This window comes from Epargyreus clarus, unplaced genomic scaffold (genome assembly GCF_041222505.1).
Source record: "Epargyreus clarus isolate Ecla_fem2 unplaced genomic scaffold, WU_Ecla_fem_2.2 ptg000021l, whole genome shotgun sequence".
In the NCBI taxonomy this organism is placed as follows: domain Eukaryota; kingdom Metazoa; phylum Arthropoda; class Insecta; order Lepidoptera; family Hesperiidae; genus Epargyreus; species Epargyreus clarus.
Genome location: NW_027332228.1, coordinates 9,509,059 through 9,533,163, shown reverse-complemented (window position 1 = coordinate 9,533,163; position 24,105 = coordinate 9,509,059). Strand labels below are relative to the sequence as shown.

General features: G+C 34.2%; 3 protein-coding genes across 6 annotated transcripts; 1 reads left to right on the top strand and 2 right to left on the bottom strand.

The window, feature by feature from the left end:
• Window positions 1-1,218: 1,218 nt before the first annotated feature.
• On the bottom strand, window positions 1,219-3,639 carry RpL37-1 (ribosomal protein L37a). The gene is made up of 3 exons (XM_073084505.1): window positions 3,489-3,639; window positions 3,187-3,322; window positions 1,219-1,392 (listed from the first exon to the last, which is right to left on the bottom strand). Exons 1-3 carry the CDS (start codon window positions 3,489-3,491, stop codon window positions 1,253-1,255), a joined length of 279 nt encoding a protein of 92 aa, XP_072940606.1. The 5' UTR covers window positions 3,492-3,639; the 3' UTR covers window positions 1,219-1,252.
• A 900-nt stretch (window positions 3,640-4,539) lies between these two features.
• Window positions 4,540-7,968, top strand: LOC140750769 (uncharacterized). Its single transcript, XM_073084484.1, has 3 exons — window positions 4,540-4,768; window positions 5,505-6,405; window positions 7,732-7,968. Exons 2-3 carry the CDS (start codon window positions 5,665-5,667, stop codon window positions 7,945-7,947), a joined length of 957 nt encoding a protein of 318 aa, XP_072940585.1. The 5' UTR covers window positions 4,540-4,768; window positions 5,505-5,664; the 3' UTR covers window positions 7,948-7,968.
• LOC140750768 (constitutive coactivator of PPAR-gamma-like protein 1 homolog) lies at window positions 7,963-23,363 on the bottom strand. Of its 4 annotated transcripts, none has more exons than XM_073084480.1 (19): window positions 23,048-23,363; window positions 22,704-22,913; window positions 22,301-22,479; window positions 21,884-21,997; window positions 21,661-21,807; window positions 21,209-21,370; window positions 20,928-21,123; window positions 20,739-20,848; window positions 20,225-20,407; window positions 19,040-19,325; window positions 18,603-18,762; window positions 18,161-18,286; window positions 17,969-18,080; window positions 17,140-17,376; window positions 16,623-16,826; window positions 12,681-12,856; window positions 11,604-11,692; window positions 11,164-11,297; window positions 7,963-11,001 (listed from the first exon to the last, which is right to left on the bottom strand). In XM_073084480.1, the coding sequence occupies exons 2-19, from the start codon at window positions 22,849-22,851 to the stop codon at window positions 10,933-10,935; spliced, it is 2,832 nt and encodes a 943-aa protein (XP_072940581.1). In that variant the 5' UTR covers window positions 22,852-22,913; window positions 23,048-23,363; the 3' UTR covers window positions 7,963-10,932. The 4 variants fall into 4 exon arrangements, with proteins under 4 accessions (XP_072940581.1, XP_072940580.1, XP_072940583.1 ...); XM_073084479.1 differs by having other exon boundaries at window positions 23,170-23,362; XM_073084482.1 differs by having other exon boundaries at window positions 17,140-17,364; window positions 23,170-23,362.
• Window positions 23,364-24,105: the final 742 nt, after the last annotated feature.

Below are 24,105 nucleotides of genomic sequence, written 5' to 3'. Positions count from 1 at the left end.
TTTACTACCAGATGCAACTGCATGCTCGGTTTTTTTTGTTTCTTATAGTCTTCCTGTATAGGTTAGTATACTCTTGTTATAACATATCCATACACTAACTACAATACAGCAATGTTACTCGCATCGTGAATGTTTCAGATGGGTTTTTTTCTAGATTCCTATTGTATTGTTTTGGAGGATCCCATATTTAAAATTAGAAGAGCTCTGGTCGAAACTGGTCAGGACTGTCGTGGTAACACTTTCTTTTTTTTTTTTTTTTTTTTTTTTAATTTATTTATCATTTCACAAACGTTACAAAGATTACAATAAAATAGCACGAGAAAACCACAAAGGTTTATATTACAATGCTATTGCCGAGTTTACATCAATTATTAAAGAATTATGTAAGGTGTAACCGATCATTTCACAGTAATAAATGTGTAGGTAGATTAATAATATTCTTTAAATTAAGAACACTGGCTACATGGTTAAATTTTTAAATAGGTAAGATTTTAATTTATACTTAATATTGGCTAAGGTGATTTCATCTCTTAAATCAAAATATTGAATTAAAAGCGCTAAAAAGCAAAATATATTAACGTCTTATGCAGACTGTGCTAATCTAAAAAAAAAAAACATTTTTTATTAAGTATCAAATCAAAATAGTTAACGATAGCCTTTCGAAATAACTAACGGTATTACTGTTACAGATAGTATTCTTCGAATACCTATTTTTATAAATTCACCGTCCACATTAATATGATCGTAAATAAATTCGATGTGTTGGAACATCTAACAGCACCGGAGAAATTTACAACACGGTGCCGTACGCCGTGATGGTAAAATCTACGGCGTCGAACATACTGCTGCGTGTCGGGCAGTCTGCACCATAACGTGCGCTTGGCAAGCGAAAATTCCACCGCATTGGAGAAAACTAGCATTACGGCGCAGTAATGTTTTCGCCCGTAGTCTTTAGATGTAGCACTGCAAGTGTTGTCAACCTCAAGTAGGAATCGTAATCTTATTGAGGGTTGATTACGGATATCCATGGGCGGCAGTAGCCAATGCTTGGTAGGTATCTACCTACTATCAGGTAGACTGCATGCTCGTTTGCTTGTATTAGTTTAAAAATAAAAATTGACCATTTACTTATTATGATATACTTATAACTAAACCAATTCACATGAGGTAGAAATATTTCAAGGAAATTCGATTATACCTAGAAATAATACTTATGCATCAGTTTTTAACTTTTTATTAATTGTTGTTAAATCTACGAGGAGGCAACAGCTTTTTTGGGAGTAGGCTTTCCTTCCTTGAAGCCATTACGGAAACGCCTCCTTACGATTTTCAGATGACGCATGCGGCCAGTGCCAGTAGTCTTCCTGCGCTTAGCCTTCACTGACCAGTGGTCTGTAACAAAATCAAACAAATTAATGTTTAGTAACATTCTTTTTACTATTTTCAAAATCTGAAATTTTATTAAATCAAATTGAATTACTGTTTGAATAAGATAATATACGAAAATTATTAAGAATAATTATCGTAATATTATGTGTATTCCAAATAGTGTCCCTACAGTTACAAGGAAACATCTTATACAGCAAATATTTCCTCAATCAATGCAGGGATTGTTGCAACTTATAAAAAAAACCTGAAAATTCTATCGTAACTAGCATGGACATAGGAACAGCTTTGGAAATAGGATGACCAACAGCAGCGGGGTAGTCAAAGCAGGCTAAAAAAGAAATTTGGTCATCATAGGTCATGGTCCTATTAGGGATTCAGAATAAATAGTCTTTAATGTTTAATTCTTTCAAATGAATATTTTATCACTCTCAAACTTATTTAAATAATAACAAATAAGTACTTTTTAAGAGGTTGCAATGGTCAAGTGATGTTCATGTTATTAACTAAGGTTGGATAATAATATATGCGATATATTTATGTATGTATAATACTGACATCAAACAAAAAACAATGAGTTGTTTGAAATATGCTTCTCTCATTCATCTCACCAATGATGAAATCCCAGACCTATAATCCGCGTAAAACTGCTAGTATGCTCTGAATATAGAATTGAATCACATAACCATAGCAAATTGTATGACTACACATTCTCGCTACAACTTCAGAGAGGACTAGCAGTTAGACACTATACTGGACTATACCTACCTACATCTGAATTTTTGACCTTATATGCATTCATTGTGAAGAAACATATGAATCAACCAAATTTAAGTTCAAATTTACATACAACATCTTAAAATCTATAAATGTCTAGACCAAAATGTGTAATATTATATAACGTTTTGTTTGGTGATGCATATCAACGCTAAATATTTGTCTGTTAAAATAACTTCAATTCAACAAGTATTTTAATTTTAAATGGCTCTCTTGTACAATTTACGAAATAGTCCTTGGTCAGATTTGTCCATCAGCATCAATATGTATAGTTGGGATATTTTTGAGTATACATCCTACATTTATTACTTAGCGTTGAATATGTGCCAGAAGTAAATCAATATTCTGATCTTAATAAATATGACCCATGTTATTAAAAGAAACTATTATATGTATATACTAAGAAATAAATTATTAGTAGACAGTGATTGTTTCTTATACTTTTTGACAGATCATAAATCTATACTTCTATACTAATATTATGAAGAGGAAAACTTTGTTTGTAATGAATAGGCTCAAAAACTACTGGACCAATTTTAAAAATTCTTTCACCATTCCAAAGCTACATTATCCACGAGTAACATAGGCTATATTTTATATGAAATATATTTGGTAAATAGATTTTGAGGCGGTAAAAAGTTTGCCGGGTCAGCTAGTAGTTTATATATCAATGTATACTTAAATTCTTTAAATAAACAATATTTGAACCAAGTATCTTTAAGTTTAACAAATGTATTAAATGGAACTAATGCGTTTTTATTAAAATTCTTCAGGATATGCCAAGAATACTGTCTGTTACAAGCAATTACAACTTTCATTTCTTTAATTTACTTCATGTGTTGAAACTGACCTGAGTGCCTGAAACTGACTTATTAAATAAAAAAATATGCTAGTGGATAATACCAATAACAGTTACTCTTTAAGGCATTAAATATGTTGCATTGCCACATATAAAATGGGTTTTAATAATTTTTTGATTTGCAATTTAAAACATAACCTACAAAATTAGGGTAATTAACTTACAAGATCGCAATTTGGCTGCAGGATATCCACATTGGGCACACTTAGATTTTTGGATATGATAGGACGATCTGCCACATCTTCTACACAATGTGTGGGTCTTGTTTCGGCGTTTACCGAAGCTCGAAGTACCCTTCGTCTGAAATAATAATAAAGTGGTATCTTTCACTTATTTTGTAGAAATACATATTCTTGTAATGAATACCGGCTTCACACTATCACAAAACACTAGATTTTATATTTTTAAAGATATTATAATTATAGATGAAACACGATAAAAAATAAGCAAATTATAAAATACACACCATTTTGTCGGTATTTGACAACCAAAGAAAGAGTCAAACGACAAACAGGAATTGACAATACAAATGTCAAAACCACAGACTATGTAAACACTCAACATTCTGAAGTGCACCGTTCATTATTAAAGACTTTTTTGTGTCAGGACATGTTCAAAACAAAACAGTCTTCGTTGCGAAAACAAAATGTTAAAATTATATGACTTGACACTTTAAAATTTAACTCATATACTATTAATTATACTACATACCTTGCTAAATACTGATAAGTCAATATTATGCACTGTTCATATAGGTTACTATACTCTTCGGTAGAATCATCTGAGGTTCGACTGCGGTGGCATCACCGCCACACCTATTGCTGCCTAAAAACAGCTGTGTTAAGTGCTGCTGTGTTCTGGTTTGACAGATATGGTAAAGGAAACACACTTTTCTGAAGCATTCTAGCTTATTCCTCAGATGTAGGGGTGGACCTGTGGCCAACCTCAAGTAGGAATTTAATCTTTAATCTTACCTAGGGTTGATTTCAAATATCCATGGGTGGCAGGAGCCACTACTCTTTTGGGAGCCATCATCAGGTAGACTTTACGCTCGTCTACTACTCTTATATTAAATATAAAAAAACTCAGATAGATTCACTAAATCAATTGTATTAATTCCTTATTATCAATTAAATCGACTCGAATATTTGTAGTATTTTTAGTAAAAGTTTGTCAAACACAAAAAAGTTCGTCGAACAATAATTAGTAGTCTGTGGTGTGTGAGTGATTTGATAGCTGTATATAATGCAATTAGCATAGACAATCAAGAGAGTATGCTCACTAGGGATGTGAGTGAGATTAATGGAAAATAGTCGATTAAATACAAATCGATTTTTCATTATTCAAAATCAATCGATTTGTAAAAAAACTATTTTAATGAAAATAAATCGATCTATAAAAAATCGATTAATATCACTCTAAAAATCGATAATAAAAATCGATTATAAGAAAATAACAATCGATTAAAATAAAAACCGATTATTTTTAACATCTCTAGTGCTCACTATGCTGTCTATGAAAATCAATTCATTGAGTTTCATGAATCTTATATTCTGTCTCAATTCCGAAATTTACATCCAAAATAGAGGCAAATAATCGTTTACGTCTATCGTTTTGCCTGTCTATTAAATAATACAGGCTTCCAAGCAGCTTATTTCCAGCGCACCTCGAAAATCAAGCAAGCAGTGCGTCTTGTTTGTCATTGTAAAAGTGTCAAAGTAAAGTGATTATTTATTATTACAAAAGGTTAGTATTAAAATTTACCTTTATGTTATTATTGATTCTTATTTTTCTTTTACACACACTATTCATTTATTACGACAAAATTGTGGATAGGTATTCTCATCTTTATTTAAGAATGTTTCATACTATCTATTACTCGTAACGTGTATATGTGATTGGTTAATGAGGAAGTTTATTGATAATTAAAAAATATCAAATTTTCCTATAATGGTAATTTCATGCTGTGCCAAAAATTGTTTTACCTTTATCATATGCTTTTCTTTAAAAAGTATTAATTGTGCCTTTAGGATTTTAACATCCGCACACATTTGAGTAAAATTATAGTGTAACTATGTCTAAGTATCCTTCGTTACAATATTTTGTTATTTCCAATTTTTTTTTCAAGTATTAAAAATATTATTAATAACTTAACATTTGGAAATTGCATAAACATATCATTTTATGTTAGTGTTTTATTCAATTTTCATTTTAGATATAATGGAACTTATAGATGTTATGAATAAATTAACCATAAAACATTCAGAGCAAGGCAGCACACAAAAGTTTTTTAAATCCGTAGCCGCCGATATTGATGATGTACAGACAGAAATTGTTCTTGTCGAGTTTTCTGATAAAACATTACTCCTTGCATCCCAGTATCAAAGAATTGGGAGTTTGCTTATGATTCAGAAAGATGAAGTTCACAGTCCACTTGGCAAAAATGATGTTTATACAACAAAAGTAATTTTTGGTACTACAGGAGAGGATCAGCAAGTGGCCGCGAGATATTTGGCTGAAGCTCTTCAAATCACAAAACCACTTTGCATTTTCTTAAGTCTCAAATCGTATGACATAGAGACTGTTAAAGCTTGTAAGGACATTATACTGGATCTAAAAAGAGAGAGCGAGAATTAAAAACCATGTCTACAATAGCTGTGAAGAGGTTTAAAGTCACCAACAAATATTATGGCCAAATTGTTCTGGGTCCTCCTGGTGCTGGAAAGACTACATACTGTAATGAAATGTCCAAATTGCTCAAAAAGCTTGGAAGAAAAACAATTATAGTAAACTTAGACCCAGCAAATGATGGAATGGCTTATAAGCCTGATATTGATATAAGATCTTTAATACTTTTGGAAGATGTAATGGATAAACATAAGTTAGGCCCCAATGGCGCTTTATTGTATTGTATGGATTTTTTGGAAAAGAATATAGATTGGCTATTGAATCAAATACAAGGGGAACATTCAACAAACTTTATATTTGATTTACCAGGACAAGTGGAACTTTACAGTCATCATGACACTCTGAGCAACATTCTTTCAATATTAACCAAAGATGGAAACCTCCAGTTATGTGTTGTACATTTAGTAGACTCACACCATTGTTCTGATGCTGGAAAGTTTATTGCAGCTTTGACATTATCTTTGAATGCTATGTTAAAAATAGGTTTACCACATATCAATTTATTAACAAAAGTTGATCTGCTAAAAAAACATGCAGATAAATTACAATTTGGTATAGACTTTTACACTGAAGTTTTAGATCTGAATTATTTAGTGGATTGTCTAGATACTGACAATTTCACCATGAAATACAAGAAGCTAAACAGTGCATTAGTATCTGTTATAGAAAACTATAGCTTGGTAACATTTCAATTGGTTAACATGTTCAAAGAAGAAAGTTTGATATCAGTAAAAAAATTAGTTGATAAGTCTAATGGATATATTTTTAAGGCTGAAGAAGGCAGACATATTAATAGTATGTTGGCGTGTGCCATGGGTGTTAGTGATAGTGATGCAAAAGATTTGGATAATTTTTAATAAATGTATTGCTAAAATCTACTTGTTTTTATTTACGACTAAAATTACATTGTGGAATCCAACCCAAACTTTATCTATAAAAGTAGTTATTTCAATGCACTCGTCGTGGATGACGAGCTTTTATATGAAATATGTCAAAAAATATATTGCAAAGAAGTTGACTAAAAAGTCCAGTCCAGAATATAAAAATAATTATCTTAAACATTCCACTGATTTAGTTAATAAAAAAATCTATTCTAATCGAAAGTATGAAGAAATAATATGCAAAATTTAGGCGACTATTTACCCGTCACAACTCTTGAGTAAGGCAGCCATAAATAGGTGAATAAGTTGCCCTTCAGGTCCAAATCCGAAACAAGGATTAGCGAAAAATGTTGCTAGGTTATGCTGTATTTAATAAAAAAGAAATAACAAAGCATAGGTAATTTTAGTATTCTTGACGTGATTGTTAAGAATTGACACTAAAAAGTTCTAGTAAAAAACGTTTCTACTAGTATATCAACGCCGTTCTCTACAAATTAAAGCTTATTTGAGTACATTCTTCCTCATTATGACTGAGTTTCTTAGTATGTACCTTTTGAATACACAAATCTTGAAGGTGGTAGAACCCTTTGTGGTTAGACTCCGGCGGCACCACCGCCACACCTATTTCTACCTAATGACAACAGTGTTAAGCGCTGCTGTGTTCTGATTTGAAGGGTGTGGTAAGGGAGACATACTTTTCCGAGGCGTTCCAGCTTAGTCCTCAGGAGTAGCGGCGCATCTGTAGCCGACCTCAGGTGGGAATATCTAATCCTATCCGAGGTTGATTATAGATGTCCATGGGCGGCAGTAGCCACAGGCAGTTACCATCAGGTGGACTGTATGCTCGTCTGCTACTCCTATATTATAAAAAAAAATCTATGCTCTTCAAGCACAATCTATACTTGTGAAAGTAATTGTATAGACTCTATAGCAGAAATAACCTGTTGGTTCTTTTATTATAATTTTTCTATTTCAAATTGAATATTTTGCGCGTCTTATATCCAAAGTTGAAAGCTGGTTCAATTATATGGCATTAAACTGCAGACTTATATAATACCTACTATGAATAGTATGTTGCGGAGATGGCAAATGTTTAAATGTTACACACTATGGTTTTATTTATTTGTTGCTTTATTTCAGATGTCACAAGGATTGCAAGATTTATATTCCAAATTAACTGAAACTGAAACTAAAATTGATCAACTTTTGCATGGGAATAATAAACAGATCGAGGTACAACTTTTGCATCAATATAATGATATAAAAGATGCTACTCAGGTTGTTATAAATCATATCGCTAATATTGAAGGGACAACAGTTGCTGAAATACATAAACGGTTAGAACTTAATGAATGAAATAAAAGACCTGTGTATTAATGGAACGTTTTATTTGAAGACAAATACAACTCTTTACAATTTAAATTCATCCAATTTTTTGTGTTCATGAACTTATTAGTGATGAACATTTTCAAACATTGACATAATATTTATGCAGGTTTGTGTAGTTAAGTTATAAGTGTTTTCAAAAAAGCCACAGTTCCATGTTTGCTACTTCAATTACGAAAATGTAGGTAATACATGACAAGTATTTCTAATATATTTTAATATTATGTTGACAATATTAAGTGACAATTGTAAGCAAACAAGTTTATAAAATGGAGTAAAGGTATCATACTGTTTAATAATCTAAAACTATAGTGAATAATGGATTTAAGAGAAAAAATAAAATCTACTTCCTTCCCGGAATCACCGCTAAACGTTACATTTTAAAATATGTGACAAAGTATATATTAAGCAGAACAAGGTAGATAACCCAAAAGGCTTCTATAAACTCTTCAAAGTGTATTGGATTAGACTTGGATACAAATGTGCCTTTCGGGTATAACCGTCTAATATAATTAAAATAGTACCTCCCACGACATATTACCAACCCTCTAACATGCTTTTATTTGAAGTTACACATAATTCTTAAACAAATCAAAATATATTGAAGTTAAAATTCTAAACGCTACACATCGTGTTTATTAATAAGCAAGCAATAATATAAATGTTTATATAAGTGTCTGTCGCCGTGGACAGCTAGCTACATAGAGCGGGCACGCCGCGGGCCTCCGCCTCTGCGGGGCCGTATTTCGAAGAAGTCTGATGCATTATAACTTTTTGCTTTATTTGGCAATCACTTGAAGCGACACTACGGCCGCTTTATTCGTATTCACAATTACTTCTGATCATGTTCCATTGATAAAATCAATTAATATGTTATTGTGGCAACATATTTTGTCTATGTTCCAGCCAAGGTATAAGCGTTCCAAATTGTAAAGTCTTCATTTAGTTCCATTCTCTAGTGGTGTCGACTGTTCATTATCTTATTAGAACATTCGTGTTATCGAAATGGAATGTAACTTCGTATGCTGATTACTTCGACAGTTTTATACCACTGATCGAGTGTATATATCAGGTTTTGTCTCGAAATTTTTTGTTAGTCATTCCAGCTAAATTTAAGTATAACAATATAACAAATTTACAAAAATACATATAAAGATGAACAACATTCACAGTCTTGAGTTTCCTAAAATGCATATAAATATATCACTAACAAGTCTAAGATTTTCTATCGAAATAATACCCTATAGGATGTGGAAAGCTCAACACGCGAATGTTCGTTCAGTTTCATTAAACGTCTATCGTTAGACTTAAATCTATGAGTTTCAGACTCGTTTCAGGCAGTCCCACAGACTAAATTTCAAAGCACCAAACCATCTTTCAATAAATGCAATTTCTATACTAATTTTATCATCCTCCCTACCACACTAAAGTATATGTTCGACATAAACATGGTCTTACCAAAATAGTCCAAAATTACAAATCAGGATGATAACGACAACTTGAACACACCGCACACCCCATGGGGGCCCATTCTGCTTTCACACATGCACAATACATTAGAGGTTGTCCAAAACAATGGAACGTAGCTGCAATACCTTACACTAATGTTAAACACTTTTTAGTCACAGTGCAACTGTAGTCTTGTCCATGGCTTCACTTTATTTTGGACAACCTTATACAAGCATATTTTAAATATCCTAACAATCATGTCTTAGTAATAATTATTGCGTAGCCTTATAGGCGTCAATACTGTTTAAATCAATGTCTTAACATGTGGGAAAGCAGCAATTTCCAACAAGACTTAATTTTAGTAAACATACACTCATTCACTCAATATTGCCTCAGTATATACCACGAAGTCCTAAAAACAAGTCTGAAGACAATTGGTTTAGCCTGTGTAATCAAACAGCTTTTCAATACCTTTAAGAATTAGCCAGTCTACGAATACAATTCGACCTTAACATAAATATTGCTCCAATGACCTGCATTAGTTTCGAAAACAGATTACATAGACCAAACCAAGCTTAGAAATAAAAAATAATTTGGTAAAATGTAAATATACTTGGTAAATAAATAACGCTGACTCAGTACTTCATATGCTAAACTAAACATATTCCTTACTAAGTCATCTCACTTTCAATTAAACATGACTTAACAATCAACATGTTAATTTATTAATATATATTTTCTAATTATCACGTGTCAGTTTACGGGTATTTTGAGGCGCTTATCTTTCTAAAAGATATCATTGTACTACCTCATTTAATAAGAATCACCTTTGGGTACTTTGCCATTTACTCTGGACTTCCATGGACCTTAATTCTTAATAAATTATTATTATGTTTTCTGTGGCATATTACAAAGTACCCACAGAGATCCTTTGCGTCTTAACAGGGATTGAAGCGTTAAACTTAGCTTCACTAGTGTCACTTGTCTTTAATATTATATAATTAATTGATCACTAAAGTGTCAATTAAATTAATATAAAATCAGTCTCAATATCGAGAAGTCTTTTAGATGTTGAGGCACGTATACATTGCGCTAGGTGTGGCCACCTGTTTAATTAGTTAATGTTTACTAATTATATCCACTGCATTGGAATATTGCTTTAAAACACCGCGTTGCTTTAACGCAACTGTACAGAAATACGTGCTGAATGTGTATAAATCCATTTTATATTTTTTTTACGACATGTCATTGCAAGAGATAATATTGATTGCAATCATAAGAATCGAATAACATAACAGAAACTTTAACATTAAATACAACAAGCAACTCAAATATGTGTGTATACTTTAACCGAAAGTACATAAAGAAAACATAGGAAGCTTTCCTCAACATTTTTAAATAAGTCAAAATGACAATTAATGAACGTATATATAAACAAGTAAAACAATAAAGTTAATGGTGTACAACAAAATAAATGTACAATTTTACCTTTGGGAGTTAAGCACTTTAGTTAGAAACTGGTGCGTCACCTTGACCAATGTGCTCCTTTTCAGAAATATGACTAAGCTCCGCCACCTAGAATGGGATTAATTAACCGTAATAAGTTAAACGATAACGTACATCGCGAATGATGTCTAACTAAAATGTAACTTGATACTAAATGAGGAAAGCTTTATTCTATTGTATCGTCCTGTCGTTTGTTTGTCGTCAATATTGTCGTAATTATTCTGCAGTCACCTTGTTCTTATCGAGAGGACCATTGGCCTCCAATGATTGAGCTACATCAGTCTTCTGATTGGTGTTCTTCTTCTTTCCTTTTGAAATATTTTTCTTCATATTTTTACCACCCTTCATTTTCTGAGGCTGAGCTCCTATAAATAAAACATATCATATATCATATGTCTTATAAAATATATAATATATTTTATTAGGCTTTCTACCAGAGCATATGATCTCAGCAACGATTCCAGCGTTATGATGGATACCAGATCATAGAAACTACACTCTTCAGTGTTCTAATGTACTGAAATGGAAATGTAATTTACTGATCAGTATTCATCCAACACTAGAATGCAAAACAGGTTGTCGAATGGTTGTGAAATCATATGTACCGGCACTTATTGCTATAATTTATAATGTGAAATGGGTGGATGATAGATAAAATTGCAAATTCACACCTTCTCCCTCATTCTCTGGTACCACATTATCTTCGGTGGGGCTGCAATCTTCCGCCTGAGCATTGACGTCCTCAGGTCTCACTGTTTTGCTGCAAATCAGATCAAATGCATATCAGATCATATGAAATTAGTGATTTATTAACATTAATATTATTTATTTGCAATTTATTAATATTGGATTTAGGATTGGCATTTATTAATATTTTGTTATTGTCTAAATACTTGAAGTTACTTTGTTGATAACTTGATTTTTTTTCGTATTATATCGTTACTGGAAAGGCTAAAAGTCTAAAACACAAAGGAGCTTTTTTGTGGGTTAGTATAAAGAAACGAATAAAAAAGTTCTTCTAGTTCTTTACAGACAGTAAATTTCTGCTCTCTAATAGCATCTACGTTATAAGACTTTAAGGGTCGGTACAATCTGACGAAAAATGTGTCGAGCGTATCATCGGTCGCGTCTATTCGATTAAATTAGACCTATCACATTACGCCTCTTGTTTTGTCTGTACACAAACGATCTCTGCTGATGTTGCATTGTCAAAAATGTCAAAATACACGTGGCGCGTGGAAGACCGACTGATAATGCGTTGACGGAACGGACGTCGTATGCTCGACGTACTAACGCATCAGTTTAGGTGTGAAAGGTTGAATGATTTATTATATAATTGTCTGTTGTGGCATAACGATATACGTGACGCATTTTTCGTCAGATGTGTCACCATCAACCACCAATTACTGTCCCTCTGCTGGGCACGGGTCTCCTCTCATAATGAGAAGGATTAGGCCATAGTCCACCGCGCTGGTCAAGTGCGTATTGATAGACTTCACATACCTTTGAGATTTTTTTTTAATAAATCTCTCAGGTTTGCTGGTTTCCTCATGATATTTTCCTTCACCGTTTAGCAAGTGATAATTAATTTATAATACGCACATAAATTTGAAAAAATCAGAGGTGCGTGCCTGGGATTTGAACTTCGGGACCCTCAATCGAGAGGCCGAGTTACTTAACCACTAGCCTATCACTGCACTGATATGTACCGACGCTAAAATATGATCAAGAGTAGGTTATCAAATTACCCGTTGAGCGTGAGCGTGGCGGGCTTGACGGGCTCGTCGTCGCGTCGCGGGCGGCGGGGCGCGCGCGAGCCCCGCGTGGCGGCGCCGCGCGAGCCGCGCCCGCGCCCGCGCGCGCCGCGCCACCCGCGCCCGCCGTACGCGTTGCGCGGCGGCGGCGTGTAGCCCACGTAGCTCACCTATACACACACACGATTGTAAAGCGCGCTCCACATCCTAGAAAGCACTAGAAACGAGATTTTAAAGCCAATACCAATCGGGGTTTTCTCACGAGAATGTGGAGCGGGCTTAACACTTGACCCCTTTTAAAGTTAAATATCGTTGTTATATATAAGTTAGAAATCGATAATAGGTCGAAAATTGATGAACAATTTTAGGTGCTCATGGTGAAGTCAAGCGTTACGCAAGTAGGGCAAAAGAGAACGACATATATTAAAAAGCGTTTCTCGTATTAACGAATTCCAACATATGTATAATAAAATGAGAAATTATCTAGGTGCTATGGATGGTGTATGAAGTATTTAGAAGAAAACTAAATTTTCTGACAATTACTACAACACTACTATATGAATAGGATATTTCAAAGAAAGATCCCATTATATCAATATCTTAACAATCTTTAGATAGTGCCTTTTATTATGCGCGAGTTTGAATGTGGTAGATCCCTTTGTGATTCGACTCCGACGGCACCACCGCTAAACCTATTTTTGCCTCATAACAGCAGTGCTTAACGTTGCTGTGTTTTGGTTTGAAGGGTGTAGTAAGGGAGACATACTTTTCAGAGGCGTTCCAGCTTAGGCCTCAGGGGTAGCGGCGCATCTGTGCCGACCTCAGGTAGGAATATCTAATCCTATCTGGGTTTGATTACAGATGTCTATGGGCGGCAGTAGCCACTTACTATCATGTGGACTGCATGCTCGTTTGCTACTCCTATATTATTATTATGTAAAAAAAATCAATAATCGATATGAGGACAAAAATTGGTATACAATTTTTAGGACGCCTCAAGGTGGGTAACGTCGCGCATTACGCGCAAATGGAACAATAGAGCGTGACGTATCCTAATATTAGCTCTCCGTATATTTATCGTTTTTTCACGTTCATGAACTCAAATGTATAAAAAAATTACAGAACTGTCTATGGATGGTAAATGAGGTATTAAGAAGGTAACTAAATGGTTTGGCAATTACTACAGCACTGCTATATAAACAAGATACTTCAAATGAAGACACCATTGTATCAATATCTTGACAATCTTTAGAGTACCCTTTATCGTGCGGGAAAGCTCACGTACATACAAATCCAAATGTTTCATTATTTTATGTATAAACTAGCTGACCCGGCAAACGTTATGTTGCCATATAAATAAAAAATAGAAAACTATTTAATAAGTGACATAAAGTATTAACAACCAGCAATATAAATGGATCAATGCGATATGCCTGTAACATTTGGCCGAATGTTACAGGTACATCGCATTTTTCATTAATAAATGCACTTTGTTTATTCATATTTAAAACACTTTGTACACAAATTATTTGTACCATAAATCATAATGGCGTTTTGATTTTGTGCTGTCAAGTCTGTCAGTTGTAATTGTACGTTTAAAAATAACAAACACTCTTTTACGTTATTTTATCAATCCAGAATTCAACATAGCTTATGTTGATAAAACATATTATTTGGATAATATGGTAATATAATTTTGAATTTTATAATGGGAATATAAAATATACTTCACGCAATTTTAAGATTTCTGCACGGATTATAAAGAAATGTGTATTACTGCCATCTGTGTTCAAGTTGACGAATTAAGGTTATCAAATAAAATAATAAGGAATGTAAAATAATACTTTATTCAATCATATCCATATTTTTCTATTGACAGTCAACAACTCGGTTGCCTGGAGACTTGATATCCAACAGTCCGCTATTTTTACTTACACCACCAGGGGCGCCGGCAGCATTTGGTCAAGGTGACGGCGCCAGTATGCCATTTTCAGTTCTGACTTCATAATGGAGTCTACCTAATCTTCGGATGACGACTCCGAACTCCCATTTAACTCTTGGGTTGGTGTAACTGCGGACTTGTACCTTATCACCTTGTCCGAACTCCTGCGTTGGCGGTGCATTGTAATGTAATCTGGATAGTGGGGCGGATTTCTTAAATAAGGCATGCATATAGGTTCTTACCTCTCTGCCGAACATTAACTGATAAGGTGATAACTCTTTTGTATTAGGTGTCTCAAGCGTGCCTTGACAGTTAACAGTTTATCAAATAAACTTCCGCTCTTGCTGATATAAAAGAACATTCAGGTATTAGCCGATTATTTTCTTTTTGTACATTCAAAAATTTAAATTTTAGCTTTGTCTTCAAATTCGTACCTGTATTTTATTTTCTCTTCTAAATTTTCTTCTTCTGTAAGCCATTCAATTTTTTCTTGAATCGCGTAGAATTTGTTCAAATTTTCTTGTAAAGAATTCAGTCGTATATTTATTTCTTCAATGTCAATTTTTTCTATTCCCGAAATGTAATTTTCGGTTCGTTTCATTAACCCACGTAATGTGGCTCGTATTTCCTTATTGTTTTTTAGTTCATTCGACATCTCGTCGCCAATATCAAATAAAATAATAAGGAATGTAAAATAATACTTTATTCAATTATATCCATATTTTTCTATTGACAGTCAACAACTCGGTTGCCTGGAGACTTGATAGTTGGATATCAAGTCTCCAGGCAACCGAGTTGTTGAAAGGTGTTACTTATTTTCGTTACGGAATTTCTCGATTCGGTCGCCGCGCTCAAAGCCCGCGATAAAAGCTATGCAATAGCTTAAAATGTTAAGGGTGAACAACCCTTATCACTTAGGGGTATGAAAAATAGATAGTAGCCGATTCTCAGACCTACTGAATCAAATCAAATCAATACTCTTTATTATACCCAATAAAAGAAGATACATATAAAAAATAAACAACTAATTTAAAAGACAATACAAAAGGCGGTCTTATCGCTAACCAGCGATCTCTTCCAGACAACCTTTAGGTAAGGAGTTATAGTAGGGATGAATAGAAAAATAGGTAGGGTTCAAATAATAATAATAAATATAATTATAGGACTAAGATAGCATAAACATGTTGGAATAAATAAAATATAGCATAAACTAAGCACCAGTAAAAGAAGGAGACTAAAATAGAATGGGAGAGATGATTGAAAAATAAAATAGCAAAGGAAAATAATAATAATAATATTAAAAAATAAAAATAAACGAAATTAAGAAGAAGTAATTATTAAAACCAGAGTTATAGTTGTAAGTAATGAGACTTAACCAGATTTTTAAATGAGTATAAGGATTTAGCAGTACGTATGGAAACAGGAAGGGAGTTCCAAAGACGGATGGCCACTACCGTGAAGGATTTCTTGTAGAAGGAAGTAGAGTGGGAAGGAGTACAGAGAGCAAAGTTTTCAGAAGAGCGAAGGGATCGATCATGGGATGAGTGAAGAAATTGAAAGCGCTGCTTGAGGTAAGGAGGGGTATTCGGATTAAATAAAACACCATAAAGAAGAGATAGAATGTGGGCATTCCGGCGAAGGCGAATTGGGAGTCACTTGAGTTTCGCGCGATATTCAGAAACATGGTCATATTTGCGTAGTCCAAATATGAATCGTATACACAAATTTTGGAGACGCTCAAGCTTATTTAATTGCTCCTCGGTAATGTCAGGATAACACACATCAGCATAGTCAAGTATTGGGAGCATGCATATGCATATCAAATTTGGTGAAAATCGGTAAAGCCGTTTCGGAGGAGTACGGTAACTAACACGGCGTACGGACACGAGAATTTTATATATAAGATTAAAACTTTTTTGATTTTTTATTCTGACTAATAAATAAAAAAATACATTTTGACAAAAACTTTACTAATACACCAAATTTCTTCTCACCTGCGGGTAACGAGTGGTGCGTGCAGGGTAGCTACCACCACCCCACTGGCCGACGACAACCCCGGCGATCTCCAAGCGGGCACCACGACCGCGACCACGGCCCGCCCAGCCCAGCGGCTCACCGACCACACCCACCAGCGGCAACGGCGGCATCGCGAACTCCACCTCCAGACCCTCGAGGATCGCCTTGCGCATGCGCTCCACCTTTATATTAACAACTTCATTAGGAACATACCAGGATGTTACCTAAATACCTTAAATACCTTCGCATATTAATGTTTTAAAGGCGTTTCAGCCACTACGACTATAATATCGCGCAAACTACAGTCTCTTTTAAATCAAATCATTTTTCTAAATTCAAAATAGGTTCTTTACAGATCACTTTTTAAATGTCAATACAACTACCACCACTTCACGAGGTGTTTCGTTATGGAGAAGAAAAAAAAAATATTGAATCATCCTGCGACTGAAAACCGCTCCGGAATGTTTAGCCAAACGAGACCTTATATTTAGTTACCTTGACGACCGTATCGAGATGGTTGTCGCAGAGCTGCGCGAGGTGCTTGCAGTGCGCGGCGCGGTGCAGGTTGCGCTGCAGCAGCTTCCCGTCGAAGTAGAGCCAGGGCGCCGCGACCAGCCACGGCACGGGCGCGCCGCACGCGTCGTTCGCGAGCAGCGCCGCCTCCGCGCCCGCCATCACCAGCGCGCCCAGCTGCACGCCGCGCGAACTGATCCCGCTCACCTGAGACACGCCCTATGTATTACGTGTAAACATCTTGTCCGCGCCCGTAGCACTGCACGTCGCTCCTACGACGTCGACGATCGGAAGTAAAAATTAAATAAAAAAAAAGTTCTTGGAATTATTGAGACTTCGAGAATCGGTGGTAGAAATAAAATAAACAAAAAAAATATAACATTTTTCAAGTTCTTGGAAGTCTTAAGTGCAACTTATATTTTCAACATTATTGCATCTAGACAAGAACATCCAAAACTTGATATTTTATAGTCTTCTACATAACCCAAGATTTGACTTGAAGTTATATTTGGACAGGCAACTGGACAATTTTATTGTATCCTTCTGTACATCATTATTTACAGAATAATATGCATGATCATTTAGTGCATATAAGATGTAAAAATCAAATGATTGTATCTCAATTATACAACAGATTTTCTCATAACAAATTGAGAGATATCATGTCTTCATTCAAGACATTATATTATTTCTAAAAAATAATAAATAGGAATATTTTGTAAACAATTATGTTTTTATTAATGTATGTGGTAATTTGTACTTTGTGAAGAATACCTGGTCATTAATAAGTGTATTTCTTGTAAAGACTTACAGTCATTTCCTGCAAGTGCAGTGCATTCATGAGATCATTTGAGAAAGCTGTAGCCAAAAATGCATCCAACTCGGGTCGCCTCAGAATTTGAATTTGGGATGTCATAATAAATCTAAAAAAAGAATAGAAATCATAAGATATAGTAGCAAATAAAAATTCAACGATAAAGCTATTCTATAGCTTTATTTTTACCTGAGAACAGCAGCCAAAATCAACAGATGTTGTGGTACATAAGTTGTATTTAACATTAGTGGAGTGTCAGAGCGCATACAGGAAAGAAAGGCGCGCATTCGACGGCATTTATCATCTTGAGCAGTTCTGTAAACACCAGTTAATATTAGTATGTTTTGTTGTATATAATACACAATTTGATGATTTTTGTAAATATATTTTTGATAAATAGTATTTATTATGTTTAAACTGAAGTTGGAAAACAAATAAAATGTAATGAAAAGTTCAAAACCACTTCAATTCAATCCACTTCACTTCAATTCAATCCACTTCACTTCAGTTCAATCCACTTTAATAAATTTTACTATAGTGCAGATTATTAGCTGATTTTTTATCTATCTACTGATAGATAAAATAGTAATCCAAGAGCAATAATTGTACAACATTACTGTTGTGAGCTCACCCAAACCACAGTCTCTGCACTGTTGGCACAGGCCAATCAAGCACTACTCCCGGCACCATTTCGGGGCTCTTTCCAGGATTAATGCGCGAATAAATCCACTCTGCCACTTGTACTGTGCATGGGCGCTCATGGTTGAATGACGAACTAGATGCGCCTTCCTCTGAAAATTAAATTGGTTTACTAAATCTGTTGTGATTACATCAGTGTCTCAAAGATTTAGTGATGTCTGTCAAGTGTGTTATAATGTAAACATAGGTATAGAACGTATTGACTTTATAAAATTTAAATCATATGAAAAGTTCACTTATAAATAAGGTTTGGAACTTGTAGTTAATATGTCGATGGCAGTATAAGTATTCAAAAAGAAATATTAGCATTGTAACATTTTACAGTCTTTGGTCAATACAAATATCTTACAAACATAGAATAATCATCACCTTTAGCCCGCTGCGACATAAAACGGTGATGATGCATGTTATACAGAATAGCGTACACATTTTGACGGATAGGTCTGAAGAAATGATGGATCGACGGTATCTCGCGGTGGTTGTCGTCTTCCATCAAGACAGGCAGGGAGACCTGGCGGTGCGTGAGGATGGAGAGCATCTGAGGGTGCATGAGGCCGCGAGCGTGGCGCTCCGCACACGTCCGGAGCACCTCCGCGGGTGCTGGGGGACAGTTGTCGTCGCTATGCACGTGCTTGGTGCTTGTACTTTGCATGCCCTGAAATCAATATACCAAAGAGTAAAAACTTGTGAACATATCGACGGCAGCAAAGAATAAACGGCTATCTACAAAATCACTACTTGTAGATATCCGTTTGTCCTTTGCTGCCGTCGATATTGCAATGTTCAACGCTTCAGTTTTTTAATTAACATATTGTTGAACATTACATATTATTTTATAAAGCTGCAAGTGTTATTTGACTCAAAACAATATTTTAAAACAATGAAACCAATGTCTAACCTTTTTAATGTTTAGAGCAACCTACCTATTAATTAGAACAATTTTGAGTAGAAGTATACTAGATACTATGGACATATTTTGTTCTTACTGTTTTCACAAAAGTAATAATTGAAGATTTGCCATTAATTCTATGAAATGCCTATCTACATCAGTGGAAAAACTACTAAAACTTGTTAGCAAATCTCTTAGGCCCCTAGCATATGGCGTATTTTAAACGCGCAGACGACGCGCGTATTAGGTACTCGCTTTTTCTGCGCGGTAGATGCCGATTTTTGCGGTTTTACAGATTCGAACGCGCGTAAAACGCAATATAAACGCGTGTCTGTTCGAAACTCGTTTGATGCGCGTACAAAGGGCCGGAGGATGGTAGTTGCAATTATATTTTATCGTGTGTGCTATTTTATTGCGTGATGTTTTATTGTGTGCACGTATACGTGCAATAGACGCACGTTTCACGATCACCCCGTGTGCTCAGGTTACAAGGTTGCGTTCAAATCTCGTTTGATGCGCGTATACGTGCGTTACCAGCGCCTCGTTTGCGCGTTTAAAATACGCCGTGTGCGTTTTAAATAGGCCTCTTATTTTTGTTGTGTTTAGACAAAAACACCATACTAACAAACCTTTGCAACAAAAAACAGAGTAAGTAATAATCAGACCTCTTTAAACGTAGTTTTCTCAATTTTATCTGAAGTTTTGGATGGCTGCTTTGCCGTGTCGCCGCCGTCCAACGACATCGCCGCGAGGCTGTGACTCATATCATGAGACTGCTCCTCCATGCTAAAGTCGGCATTAATTGAGGCATTTGCTGTAGCCAATTTGTAATCCTCCAAGCCTTTTTGCTGTAAGTCATTTATTACCAAATTTTTTCAACAATTCCAAGTGCACAGAACAAAGAAAGAAAAATTAAAAAATCAAATTAACACACAAATCAACTGATTTATGAAACTGATGATAACACATTTAAGTAAATGAAAATTAAAATACAAACAAAAATAAATAATAAAAGTAAAAAAAAATATAGCACTCTGTAGTTATGGAATTGTGTTCAAAATGATTCATAGCATACATGCAAACAGTTATTGCCAATTTGTTTCTATAAATTAATGTGTAAAAGGCGTGGATGACCATAGCTATCGTTTTATGAGTAAGTTTTTATAAAACAATAAAAACCTCATGTTCAGATGACTCTGTGGCCAATTTTGAGGTGTCCAAATCAGTAGAAGTTGACTGTGGGCTGAGCTCTGGCTTCTGATTCTTTTTATTATGTCTGGGACGACGACCTACAATCATAAAACAATGTTGACATGTGTTTAACATCAAGACACAGGATATTTAAAACAATTCTCGATGAAAACTTGCCAGTCGCAGTTCTATATTTGAGAAATCCATCTTTGGTGCCATTAAGGTAATACTTTACGGCTTGTTTAAGTTTGGCAGCTCGGAGATCATTAAGGTCACCAAATATCTCAATACAGGCAGCATCAATATCAGAAGAAGGCAAGTCACGCACAAACTGACAAACTGATTTAATCAAGGTCTCTGGTGGTGTTTGTTGCTGAAAGGTAATATATAATAATTTACAAAATAGACAAACATTTATTACACAAATTTAAATACGTAGTATGTAGTGCAATAAATACCTTCTTTTGCGACATGCCTAAGCGTTTATAGAAGTCAGTAAGACTTTGCTCAGATAAAATTGTACCCCCAAGTAAGGCAGCCATGAGACAGAGTCTGTCCTGTGGTACATCTAAAACTTTTGGAAGCTCATGGACCATGTACTCTTTAGTTTCCAGTGAAGACTAAAATATAGGAAATTATTCTGGTTAGTAACAAAAGTATTGAAATTTTCATCTTATTTTTTACTAATACAATTCATTCTGTGTAATATTACATAAAATATTAAAAAAATAAATTAAGCAACTTCTAAAATATATGTCGCCAAGACACTTTTATATATCACAAATGTATTCATTAAAAGTATGTATATGTTTGTTTTATATTTTCTTAAATCTATAGACAATGATTTTTGCAAATTGTTTCCAGCTCTAGTAACATACAAATGTTTTCTTATATTGTACTGCTCACTTACTCTGTAAGTGAGTTTCAATTGCGAAGAGCTGAAGTATCTTGGTGGTTGAAAAACCAGATATTCCCCGGAACAGCCTACAAGCCCAGCGTAAGTTTTCTCACGACACAATCCAATTACTTCTTGACAATGATCATCTGATGATACCATCTGTAAAATAAAATGTATGTTTACACAACAAATAAAGAATGATAAATTGGAGTTATTTGTGTAAATTGCTACTTACAATTGGAATATTGAGATATCTCAAAGCTGTTCTCAGACAGGAATGAAGCCCTGTAGGGGGAACCCACCAGACTTTGGGGGGTGGGGTGCCTTTTGTAACAATGTGCCGCAATACCTATAACAAATTTGATTAAAAATAATATTAAATTGCAACAAAAAATAACAATAAAAATATATGAATATTTATAAGTAGAGGCTTTTAAATAAAACCTTTTTGTTTAGGCAATATTTATTTCTTTACCTGAATACTACCAAAAAGGTTACAAGTTTGTAAACCATGCAATAATTAACTTTATTATATTAGACATGCATTTATTTGGTATACTTGATTGAAGTCCTATTCCAATAAGATTTTTATATATTAAATTTAAAACCTATAAGAATCATATATGAAACAAAATAATAATATAATACTAACAGAATTAACTCTCTGCCTGTAAGTAGATTGAGTTTGGACCCAATGTTGAGGCAATGCTGGTGGAGTAGGGTGGGCCCCATTGAAGCAAACACACAAGGATACTTGATGCTCTGCAAGTGCTTGTGCCAAGGTGGTCAAAAACTGAACACAGCGAGCCCATTGTCCACCACAAGCCCAATCTGCAAACAAATTTCATTACTAACACCAAAAAGTATAACAAAAATAAAATAGTAAAGTAGGTATCTAAAATTATTATTATTATTATTGAAAAAACATGTGAAACTGGTACTCTTGATTGTAATTTATATTCATCACTACTACATGTAGGTAGGTGTAATTTGTGTATACTACTTACAACTACATACTTCATTATAGTTAATAAATACTAAAATCGGTATATTACCTGAAAAATATCCTCCATAAAGGCGGTCGAGGCAGCCTTCCGCATCGAGTACCAAGCGCAATCCCCCTGCATGATTTCTGGCGATTCTAAATAAATCAACACCTATTCCTTCATTTTCTAGAAAAGTTTGTAAATCTTGTATGCCCATGATTGACGACAACTTATATTCTGCAATAATTCGATCGAACACGTTCGTCTCGTCTAATTGATCTGAAATGGGGAAGAACACTCTGATGGAACTCTTATCCGACAAACCATTTTACGACGGCTAAAGGAGGGTTATTAATCCGGCAAAAGTAACTGGAATTCTTATTATAATAAAAAACATACAAAAAATTGCATACATAACCGGCACGTTTCCGATGATCAATTGTAATTATGTTACGGCCAATCCAAGTATCGATTACGTTAAAATTAGATTTATATACATCACGCTAACTAGTTACAAGCAAATGAATCCACGAACCTTGTTTCAAAATACCATGCCAACAATGAATTAAGGCAGCCCAAAGTTGAAAACGGAAGCCATTTGTAATTTTGTAATTTTCTAATCCTTCCTTGATCGCAATGCTACGAGTATTTGACACAGATAACAAACAACTAATTCTAGTTCCAACAAGACTTTTAGATTTACAATCTGTAGAGAAATCGATTTTTACTGTTTGTCTCAGATTGCATAGTGTTAAAAGGAGCGCATCAATTTTGTAAGCGTATTTTCCGCTATTGAATAATGCAACAAGACCTAATACTTTTATTATGCTATTATTTTTCTTTAGTTAAGGATTAAGCGAAATTTACCAAAACATTTTAAAATAATGGCATTTTTCATTTACAGACTATTTTCAAAGAATAAAATAATACTTTTGTTAAAATTTAATTTTGAAAGGAATAAATAATTCACAGTGTATGCTTTGTATTAAGATTAATCTATTTTACCAATGAATCTTTATTTTATGTATTCCTTCCTTCCTTGTATTAATTTTTAATTTTAATTGTGAATAATTATTGTATTAAAAATATTTAAGGATGTATACTTTTAAAATATATCTGTCTGTTTGAATAGACAAATGCATATACAAAATATTCCTTACTAAGGACGTTAGGTTTGTCCCTTGGTATTATTTTAAATATAATTTTGTTAATAGTTGTGATAGGGTTCACTCCCTACCAATTGTACAAAGTTCTCCACCTTGCGATCGACCGGTTGCGAGGTTTATTTTACAATTAACACACAGCACTGCAAGACAGTGAATAAAGAATTCTTAAGAAAGCTGGCGTTGTATTCATCTAATGTCGTATACATAAGTATGCGATTTAATATCTCTATCAGTAAAATTAATTATATTAAATATCGATATTTCATTAATGTCAATAAAAAGCGTTCACTGCACTATTCGATCAT